Source organism: Atta cephalotes (assembly GCF_000143395.1).
Source record: "Atta cephalotes unplaced genomic scaffold scaffold00055, whole genome shotgun sequence".
NCBI lineage: Eukaryota > Metazoa > Arthropoda > Insecta > Hymenoptera > Formicidae > Atta > Atta cephalotes.
In genome coordinates this window covers 871,715-883,254 of record NW_012130119.1, presented here as the reverse complement: position 1 = coordinate 883,254, position 11,540 = coordinate 871,715, and the positions used below count along the sequence as shown (strand labels likewise).

Sequence of the window (11,540 nt, the reverse complement as noted above, 5' to 3'; positions counted from 1 at the left end):
CAATATTATTTGTTGGTGCGAGGATATAATGAAAACTACTTGTACTTTTCTGAGAAAGCTAGAGATTGTTTAAATAAAAAAAATTCATAAAAAAAAAGAGCTATCGATCCTAATTGAAATAGTTGATTATTCCATATCCCATGAAAGAGATATAAGATAATCCAGATTCCTAAACATTTTTCAAAATCGGAGAGTAAGACGGAAAGATACCAGCATCATTTTATTTTATCAATATACAGGGTATACAAAATAAACCATTCGACATTTATATAGTAGATAATACACAGCATTTCCAGTAAAAAAAAATCGTAGTGAACGTAGAAAGCTTAACCGTTTCTGAAATACAAACAATTTTATATGTTAGTATCAACTCCTATGTGTTTGAGCTTATTTGTTATTCCCGCTTCTGCCAATTATCGATACATCGACAACATACGCTCGCTGGTGGCGCCTGCGTTCTCCGATTTCACGAAATGACGTCGTGACGATCGGCAATGAATAGTGACGACGTGCGCGTTTTTGTTACGTTAGTGGTGAGGTAGTGACGAGCGACGATGATGCGTCGAGACCTTAGATTGAGCCGTGTCGCAAGAGTTCCTGGCAGCGAATTCGCCGACGAAGACGTCGACTATGCCAGGTGGGTTCCCGGCGATCGATGTCCAGCCAGCGACACGTGGATTTACGTGACTCGCCACGGTCAAACGCGGACTCCGAAAGGCTCCGGATTGACGGAGCGACCGGCAGATCCATCACTCTCGGTGATGGGCCCTTTGTTTACATATCGCAAGACAACCAGTATCGGATTAGATTTCAGCTACTTGGCGCATGATAGGAATTTACCGTTGATCCTACCGTCGTTGCCGGCCGCGCGAATCAGTCGCGAATGGTTCCCGTTATTCATTCCGTTAGTGTGATAATCCGGCGACAAGGCATCGATGACAACGACGGAGATTCCCGATTGCGAATTCCTGGCAATTTATCGCGCGAGATACGTCGCTTCTCTTTTGCTCGTCGGTGTACAGAGAGATTCGTGAATACTTGTCTTTTAATTTCTTTTGAAAGAATGCCACTCAAGAAATGAAGATTTAAAAAAGTTTTTGTATTCATGGTTGTTTTTGTGGTATATAATAAATACTATCAGGAAGGAAACATTAATTGTTCACAGCAATATTGTTTTTAAAAAATTCTGATTATTCTTTTAGATATTAAATGTTATAATAATCGTTACTTTTACCGCTATTTTACTTTGCAATTTTAATTTATTATCTTCTGTTCAATTTTTATCAAAGGTAGCCAAATCAGGTTTGAAAACAGATTTTACAAAATGTTTATTACAAATTTTGTCGATATTAAATCAGTAGAATGATGCCAATCTTATTTTGGTAGAATTTGCTGGTGTATTTTTACCATTTTGCTTAATGAAATAGATTTGTTAATGAAATAGATTTTGCTTAATGAAATAAATTTGTTCAAATAGATAATTCTATCAAAAACAGATTTCTCGAAATGGATTACTAATTAGCAGCAAATCTACAAAAATATAATGAAATCTATTAACGGAACGTGATGGCAGATTGATAGCAAAAATCGAGCACAATTTATGTAATCATTTTTTATAATCATTTTTTATAATCATTTCTATAATATATTTTATTTTTTAATAATTAGGAGATGATGATCTAAATCCACCTTTTTCTGATTAAACTACAACTAATTGAAAATATCATTGAGAAACATGATTTAAAGTGAAAATTAGCTGTAATTGATAAATGATACATTATCTATATCTATATAATTATCTATATAATTGATAAATTATCTAATCCTTTACATCTGATATCTAGACAGCAAGACTTTCCTTTTTATATCGAAAAAGATGCAAATTATTCAACAAGATAAAAAATGTATTCTTTGTACTATAGAAACGATGAAAATAATGAACAAAATCTATAGATTTAAATGTAAAGAATGTAATGTCGATCTTCGGGTAAGTGATTTCTGAGTACTATTTAAAAAATAAACTTTTAGTACATTATTATTTACTAAAATCATTATTTCGAATAAACATTTTTTTTAATGTTGTCTGTCCGAAAGAATTAATGTCAATCCACCATAATATTCTACTAAATCTACTGGCAAATTACTAAAACTGTATTCAGATTCTCATCCTGATATTATCTTTGCTATTCACTGAATGTTAAACAAAGATAACATAATATTTAAGGAGCACTCAAGGCAAATCTAAATATGCCATACTGCAAACTAACATTTTGTTTAATATAAGTTACTATTCATTTAATAAATTTTCTTCAAAAGAATTATGCGTAGGTTTGAATGCGTGAGAGAATTTATGAGTACAGTTTTCATGAGAAGCTAACCAATTTACAAGAAGTAAATTTATAAGAAGTAAGATAATTAATTTATAAGAAGTAACATCAAGAATAAAAAGATTTTTGCGCTCCAACTGTACTTGACTCTTATATGCCCATTTCATTTTGAAATTAATTTTTAATTATTTCATGATAACGTTTTTATTTCTGAAGCAACATCCCGTCTTTATAAAATTTCCCGACGACAATCGGCGATAAAGCTTCCGGCGGAAATTTATATTTGATTAAATATCTTATTTACAGTAAGAATGATTCAATCAGTCCGCCGACTGACGAGTTCGAAGACTCGTTACAAGCGATGTCGGATATGTACGGACACACACCGCCTAGGACTCGTCTCAATCGTAAGAAAAGGCACATGAAGCATAAGCTTGCGTCAGGCAGGTGCGTGCAACAGAGTTGCAAATTAAATCCGCGAAGAATCGCTGGGAGTCCAATTATTATTAGATGCGTTTCAGTTGGCACATTTGCGATGCGTTATTTTGCGATGAAACACAAATTGAATTTAACGAATAATTTTAAAACATAAAGCTCACTTCTTTTCGTCCTATATGCATTTTATACTTTTTAAGATATAGATCTATAGCACAAATCTCCAAGGGACAAGGGAAATCTCCTAAGGATAAAGAGTGTTATACGATGAATAGTTTTGAAAATTGCAAATTACATAAGAAACATTTTCAACGTACAGAGAAATTGCTTTTCTGCTTTGCAGAATTTTCAAATAAATTAACTCAGTCACTAATTTGATTGTCATACGAGTGGCTATAAAATATGCAAATTATCTTTAGTCTTTGTCATTTGCAGCGATCTTAAGTCAGTAGAAAAAGAAGCTAAACCAAGGACAGCTATCCATCGACGCAACACTTTGGACACTATCATCTTTAACGAAATGTGCGATAAAGCGGACAAAGATTATGAGGATGAGACGAAGGAAGATGTGAAAGAGGGCAGGAAAAGCAAGAGAAGTTTAAAACTATTGCGGGGCAACGAAAGGGACCTGAAGCTTGACGTAGAGGCTGCCCACAATTATGCCGATAGATATACCGGCGAGATAGCAGTATCGACGCCAAATCAAATCAAGGTTCAAAAAAAGCAGAGAAGTAATTTTGAGTATTAGCTACGTTTGGAAAAAATTCAACAATCGTCCTATGATTAATGCACATTTCTGATGAATCACATCCTTTTTCCCGATCCATCAAATGTTATTGCTTTCCAAACGCAATCGTTCTTACCTTTTTGTAGATATATTTGGCATTTAGTCAATAAATATGCTCTTTCTCGCAGGTCGAGACTAGAAATAGATTCCGCTGCTTACGATCTAAACCCGTTGACGTTGAGGAAAAGAAGGTGGAGCGTGAAGACAGCGAGCAAAGCGTGTTGATAAATGAAGAATGTTTACGCGCACAGTCGCCGAGAACACAGAGCTTCAGAGAGAGAGAAATCTTTCATGATACATTCTCTTTTTTGATAAAATTGGTAAATATTTTATTGCAAAATAAACTTGAGCTAAATCAAATGCACTTTATTATTAATACAGTGTTATATTTTTTATTTTTATATTTTTATTTTTAATTACTGACAAAATTATCTTTTTTTTTAATTGCGTAGGGAAGCACAGAACGGAATAATTGTCGTCGTCAAATGAGTCATGAGGAGACTCGATGGCAGAATGAATTAAAGGACTTGATATGGCTGGAATTGCAAGCACATCACGCTGACCGTAGTCTGATAGCGCAGGATGAATATCTTTGTCGCCAACGAGAGGCAGTGGAGGGTTTACTTTCAGAAATAATGGAGTATAGGTAAGCGGAAATATACTTGAAGGAAAATCTTCAAGGAAAACTTTGCAATACATAATAATTTTAAATACAAAAAGAAGAATGGTAGCAGTTATTGATAGCGTTAAGAGAACGCAATTATTGCATTATAGATACGATCCCATCGCAGAAAGAGAAGACGCGCAAGAGGGAAGCTCGAGTTGCATCAGCCCCGGTGATATTGCGAGCGATCGATCCACGAATTCCGGTTCAAGTTCAAATATCGAGCTGGGCGTATGTCCAGGTTGTCTCTCCATGTATTGCCGTGCGTGCGCTCGTGCACAGGGAGAAGCATTGCAACAAGTGGAAGCTCTACTGGCTCGCTTGGAAGTCGCGGAGGCTCTGTATCCATCCTCTCATGTGTTCGCCGTTAATTATCCGTTATACAAAAGCCCGGAATTCACTGACAGGGTGAAAGCTATGTGCCTCTGGTACAATATGACGAAACATCATCGATTCAAATTGCAGATATTAGGCAGATTACTTATGATGCTACATAGCAAGAAGAAACAGGACGACTTTAATTATTATGATTCCGGCATCAGGTATGATTTGATTTGAATCGCGTTACTCCTGACAATAGCTCTAAATTGTACTATTTGAAATGGAATTTTATTTCATTTTGCAATGTGTTTGAAAAATAAGATGCTTTGGAATTTTTCTATGATGTAAGAAACTTGAGATATAGAAACTTGGATAATCAATTATTCCTATCTTTAGTTCGCGATCTTCAGATACCGTCGATTCTGCGGAGCGACAATCCATGGTGCGATTCGAACTACCTCAACATGATGAAACTTCCAGTCCTTCCGACAGCAATAACAGCAATAATTCTTCGATCGGAGGTCTATCATTTATATCGCAATCACTGCCACCTACTCCAGAAACCTCGTTCTCGTATTTTGAGGATGAAAGAATCGATCGTCTCGATTTTTATTTAGTTGAATTTGATCGACACGCTTACAGGTACGTTTTGAAAAATGTATACTTAATGTATCAAAATCTGTTTTTAATTTTTAATTATTATTAAATTTGATATTTATATTTACATTATAAAATTTACTAGAAATTTCTTTTGTATCCTTATTTTATTTCCAAGTAATTAAATGAAATTTTAAACTTATTAGCTATATTAGAAATATGACTTATGAAAACTATATAACGACGTACAATTTTTGTTCTTGTTTTTGTGCTTAGAAAATACATTGAAGACGTACTTAAAACGCGAGGTCTCCGGAAAAGTTTGAATTTCTTGGATCGATTACATACATCTATATTGAGAAAAGCAAGATTAACTTTGGAAAAAAATGATAACGAGGGATATGATAGTAGCGCAAATGAAGAATATGAAGGTGATAAAGAATTACGACGGTATGGTATTTGGAGCTCTGAGGCGAAGCAATTGAATCTACCATCATACAGGTGCGTAGAATTTTTTATTAAAAGATTTCTTGATTTTTAATATTTTTTTTATTTTAGTTTAGATATTGTGTTTTTTTATCACAATATTTTGATTCAAAGACATAAAAATTTGTACTTTTATCAAATAAAATTTAATTAATTAGATTAAACAAAAGGAAAATAAACGTTTATATGACTGTGTTTTTTTTGTTTTTAAAACATTGTTAACTACTGATTGAAACATTTTAGATAATTTTTTTTTTAGTTGAAATCGAAAGAAATGATAATATTAAACTATGTTACGCTATTGATTAAAATAAACGATTATAGTAATATTTCTTTTCTTAGGGCAGCTTTTGTGTTTCTTTCGCGTGTGCCTCTGGATGTTGTCCATGAATTTTTAAGGATGAGACTGGAACAGAAGCCGGAGCAACCAAGTCCATTGTCAGTTCGACAGCTCATGCGGGAGCTTCGTGAAGGTCTCAGGATTGCTTGCATCCATCGCGATCGATTCTCCGCACATTCTCGTGCTGCTATCGCTAGTGATCAAGCCTGTGAGAGTTTGTTCGAGGAAGACGTCAAGGACTTCGACGAGAGCTTGAGGGCCGTGTTCGAAGTGTATCTTGATTATCTTCAGCAGTGGGTAGACATGGTACAACACGACAGCTTCCACAAAAATCTAATTATGGACGAGTGGTTGTTTGTCAAATCCATTGCTGGAAATATAAGTGATGGATACAAAATTGCTGGTGTGAAATTCTAGTAAGTAAATTATCAAGATGAGTGGATATTTTTTATATAATTGTATTGAAAAGATAATATTAATAGAATGAACTAAATGGAATTAATATAATTAAGAGAAAACGATAAAAGTTAAATTATTATTAAATATTCTTTATTTTAATTTGCATTGTTTTATACATTTGATATGAAAGATATTTCTTGTAGTAAGATTGCGCGTACGATGATCAAACAAGTGAATGAATTTTTCGTCGAACGGACTCGCGAAATACGGGAAATTGCAAATTTCGAAGAGGAAGATGACGAGTTGTCAAGCAAGTAAGAGAAAATTTCCATTTATTCATCTCAGTTTCGCTGCTTTTGTGAACTATTTTTTTTGTAATGAATGCTTAGATTGCATCAGATGAATGTGGGTCGCGAATGGCAAGGAATGTTTGTAGAGAGTCGGGAGAAGATTGTGAAGAGCATCAATCTCGCCAAATGCTTGAAACGTGACATTGAGAAATGGCCTGTCTGCGATCAGGAATTGGAGGAATCATTAAAATTGTTGAAGGTAAGATTATATAAACGATTTTATAACTATTAAAAAACCAAATCTTCATGTTCATACTTGTATAGAATATAGTCCTGGATTTGAGACATCGTATAACGATGGTAATCGAGGATTTTCAAAACGAAGCCAACAAAGTGGAACAATTAAATACCGAGAATGACCAGTTGCCCTTACGATCGAGAATTCGTGAGATCCTCCATCAAGCTTATAAAATGGGCTTTGATTTTCACAAGGAAATGTGTAAACTATTCTCGCTAGAAGAGAAAGCTATTCTAGCGCGGGGTTTAGTATCGTTTGCACTATTATGGATGGAGTTCGTGAGAACAAGATGCGAGCGTGGTCGTGGTTTGAGGCCTAGATGGGCAAATCAAGGTCTGGAATTTTTAATAACAGTATGCGAACCACAAAACACGAAGCATCTCACCGATCAGGAGTTTGAGGAATTAAAGATGTGCATGGATCGCTGCATATCTCATGTTGTGGGAACCGTGTCAGTTACGGGATCAACGCCGGAGACTGAAAGTAATGATTTTTAGTCATTAATTTTAATACGTGCATGATTAGTATCCATTTATCTTTATAACTTTAAGTTTAATAGAAATTATAAATATTAATTTTATTACATTAAATGTCCGTTTTGTTATATAAAGTTAGCAAAGTTTCTGAAATTTTCTGAATGAATAATTTGATGTGAAAATGATTAAATGAATATATTTTATTACATATCATTGGCAACATTTGTTTTCAGGCTTGAGAAAACTGTCGCGATCAAGAGCTTCATCACCTTGCCATGGCCGCACTAGAACCGCAAGCATCAGTGTCTCTCAGAAGCCACGGGACGCTTTAAAGTCACCCGAGTTATTGGTCAATGTGAAGAAAAATAATTCGCCGAACATAGTTGACGGAAATCTCGCAGTGATAATAAACATGCCCGAGCGAGGTACACAAAGGTATGAGATGGTCATACGTGCTATCAGGAAAGTCGAGAATGAACTTGACGAAAGATTACGAAGCCGGGAACTCATCGGACAAGTCGTCGACAGGAAAACAGTGGACAAAGTTCACATCAAGGCTAGGCGAGTTACATTTACATGGCAGCGAGGAATTAAAATAGGTACGTTTTATGATTGGGATACAAGTAAAAAATTCTTTTAATAGATAATTATAATTTTTAGTGTTGTTATTTTAATTAAATTTTATTATGCAGGCCAAGGAAGATTTGGTAAAGTGTATACTGTGGTGAACAATCAAACTGGTGAATTGTTGGCCATGAAAGAGGTACAACTACAACCTGGTGATCATAGAGCGATCAGGCGTGTTGCCGAGGAATTACAGATATTCGAGGGAATTCAGCACCAGCATTTAGTGCGATATTACGGGCTAGAAATTCATCGTGTACGATAAACAACAGAATTATGATATATTAACTTGTGATTGTCGCATTTATTACGATAAATTTTGCTTTCAGGAGGAGATGCTGATCTTCATGGAATTTTGTGCAGAGGGAACTCTCGAGAGCTTGGTGGCGGGTAGTGGTAATGGACTGCCAGAATCTTTAGTCAGAAAATATACTCATCAGCTTCTTTCGGCTGTGGCAGCGCTGCACTCTCACGGAATTGTTCATCGTGATATTAAAAGTAATTACATTTGAATAAGATAAGCTGTTCTAAAATCCGTGCTATTTTTATGATTACATAACATTTTTTTTCTTTCCACAGCTGCAAATATTTTTCTAACAGACGAAGGTAATAGTTTGAAACTCGGCGACTTTGGCAGTGCGGTGCAAATTAAAGCACATACAACTATGCCTGGCGAACTCCAAGGTTTTGTCGGTACTCAAGGTTAGTATTATTTTAATTGTTATGCATTAAAATCTCATACATTTATTACAATTGATTAGAGATAGACGAAGGAAGAAAGAGAGAGAGAAAACATTTATCGATGTTTTAGGACAAGTCCTCTAAGAATATAAAAAAAATGTAATTTTTAATACATATTAGCAGTACAATCGCAACAAAAAATTTGTGACAGAATATTCATAGCGAGAAAATAAGGATTGTCCAAGAAAAAAACCTTCCCACATAAAAACTCACATATCCTCCAAACCACTTTAAAAAAAAATTTCAATTTTTTAATTTAGTAGGCTTTGCAATGAATGTAAGAAACGATTGAAACAGTTAGTTTCATAATCGCTTTGTTCTCAGTTGCAAAATGGCAAGTGAAGTAGAAACACGCAAATCCATAATCAACATTTTTCAAGAACACCCGGAGTGGAGTTTCATCAAAATCGCGCGGAAGGCGGGAGTTTGCAGAAAAACGATGTCAATAGTCATTAGGCGTTTCAAGGAAGACTTGACTATCAACCATAAAGAAGGATCTGGAAGGAAAAAGGGTTTTCAGAGTCTAAAAACAGCGAAGAAAGAGGGCATCCGAGGAAGTGATCGAGACCACCATAAAAAGTATGATGGAGGGGATTACAAAAAAAATGAAAAATTTTTGTCAAAATTTTTAAGAATTATTAATTTTTAAGAATTTTTTAAAATATAGTTTTAATTGTAATTAAAAGATGTTTCTAAAATGGGTTTGCTTTTGAAAATCGGTCAAGTTTGGAGGATATGTGAGTTTTTGTGTGGGAAGGTTTTTTCTTGGACAGTCCTTAGAATGTCGCGGTAGTATTACAAATTACTAAAATTAAAATTACATATTATAAATTACAAATACAAATATTACAAAAAAATTACACATTATAAAAATTACCGATATTGCTAGAATTGCAAAAATTACAAAAATTGACTGAAATACAAAGTTATGAACGAGAAGTGTGTTCGCAAGTATGAGCGATATGATGTTGAAATTAAGAAGAGAAAAATGACAAAATAACGCAATTTATTTCAAACTGAAATAGTTATGTGGTAGATAGAAGATACATGAAACTAGAATGAATTGAAATGAGATAAGATAAGATGAGATAAGATATGAAGCAAAGTTATGCGATATTTACAAATTGATAGAAAATGAAAATAAAAAATAGAAATGAAAATAAAATTGAAATGAAAATAAAATTGAAATGGGACGAAACAAAATGAAATAGTGAGATGTAAGTTATCCATCCCTCGACCTGCCGCAGCTGACAGAAGAGCGCGCGTTTAAAAGCATTGAGCGAATCGGAGTCTCTGATTTGAGCAAGAAGATTATTCCAGAGATTGGAACCCGAACATTGAAAAGAAAGATGGTAAGTGAACGTTCTACAAGTGGCAACTGCGAGAATTACGTTGGAAGCAAGTTATTATGAGGAGAAATGTGAGGACGGAAATTACAGAAAAAGTCAGGAGGAGAATGCCGGATCGAACTATGGAAAAGAAGAGACAATAGGTAAGATTCTTTTGTCATCCGCGGACAGCTAACCCAGTGAGCGGTAGTGCTCAGAAACATGCTCATCTCTACGCAGATTTAAAATAAAACGCATGCATCAGTCTTTTTAGCTTTATTTTTTTGCTGACAAGTTAAATCGGTGAGGACAGCCGCGCAGTAATCGAAGATTGGAAAAATCAGCGAAGTTACAAGCTGAGTGCACAGGCGTCGAAAGACAATTTTTGTGATAATTCAACCTCCATAAGACCTCCATAAGGTTTGACACATTTTTGATTTACTTGTTCCAGCTCAAGGCGCTGGTAATACAAAGATTAATCACTTTATTAGTGAATTCGATAGGTGCTCCATCGAACATAATTATTGCGCCTGAGAGAGGAATGTTATTTATAAATCTAGCGCTGCCAAGAATAGAGAGTTGCGACTTAATAGATGAGAGACTCTGCAACTGCGTTTCTATGTTCGTCACTTTGTGTAGAAGTGAAGAAATGAGACCTTTAGAGGTGTCAGATTCTGTAGAGGAAGTTATGTGCAGAGATATTTTCTGCAGACGCAGAAACAGTCACGGGAACGCCGGAAGTCAACGATCTCCTGGAAAGTCCCTGATTTTTACATAGTGGACAAATCGGCTGGTACATGCCAAGATCCATCATATCAGCGAAGGTGAAGCTCAATACATTCTTCGTGGAAAGCGTGTTTGGCATTACGACCGCAGTGGAGCGCATTTGAGACCGCAATGAACGAATATTCCGCAGGAAAGCGTCATCGTGAAATATGTATAATCTAAAGATAGTTTGATCATTGACAGCAGACGCTGTGATGCCGCAAGTGTGTTATGAAACATACGCATGTGGGCATACACAGACGTAGGCACGTATGACCTGAGACGTATATATACACCGGTTGTTCGAAGGCGCGTGCATACTGGATTCAGAGACAAAAGCGATCGATCTCGAATCTTCTCCGAGTTGAAACAGACACGAATGTAGCCAGAGATAATTACAAAGATCAAGTAGTACTCACAGATGAGGAGAAAAATCAAGCAAGACAAGCTCTGATCAATGATCTGAAAAACGAAGGTAGGGTAGCGAGCGGATAAATAAGAGGATAAATATTATCCTTAAATACGGAGCGATGAAAAACACGTCTGTCTATACGACACGTCTGTTTCGCGCGAGCGCAGAGAGGGAGGAGGAGAGGGGGGGGGGAGAGAGAGAGAGAGAGAGAGAGAGAGAGAGAGAGAGAGAGAGAGAGAGAGAGAGAGAG

General features: G+C 35.5%; 1 protein-coding gene across 1 annotated transcript in view; it reads left to right on the top strand.

Moving 5' to 3' along the window:
- The first annotated feature begins 554 nt into the window (after window positions 1–554).
- LOC105623324 (mitogen-activated protein kinase kinase kinase 4) overlaps window positions 555–11,540 on the top strand; it is a 12,209-nt gene continuing 1,223 nt past the window's right edge. The window contains exons 1-16 of the mRNA XM_012204721.1: window positions 555–904; window positions 2,634–2,774; window positions 3,198–3,474; window positions 3,678–3,869; window positions 4,002–4,195; window positions 4,324–4,755; window positions 4,931–5,176; window positions 5,408–5,632; window positions 5,960–6,373; window positions 6,560–6,670; window positions 6,746–6,905; window positions 6,971–7,427; window positions 7,654–8,019; window positions 8,113–8,300; window positions 8,374–8,542; window positions 8,624–8,746. Coding sequence (XP_012060111.1) covers window positions 555–904; window positions 2,634–2,774; window positions 3,198–3,474; window positions 3,678–3,869; window positions 4,002–4,195; window positions 4,324–4,755; window positions 4,931–5,176; window positions 5,408–5,632; window positions 5,960–6,373; window positions 6,560–6,670; window positions 6,746–6,905; window positions 6,971–7,427; window positions 7,654–8,019; window positions 8,113–8,300; window positions 8,374–8,542; window positions 8,624–8,746 — 4,045 coding nt within the window. The remainder of the gene's footprint in view (window positions 905–2,633; window positions 2,775–3,197; window positions 3,475–3,677; window positions 3,870–4,001; window positions 4,196–4,323; window positions 4,756–4,930; window positions 5,177–5,407; window positions 5,633–5,959; window positions 6,374–6,559; window positions 6,671–6,745; window positions 6,906–6,970; window positions 7,428–7,653; window positions 8,020–8,112; window positions 8,301–8,373; window positions 8,543–8,623; window positions 8,747–11,540) is intronic.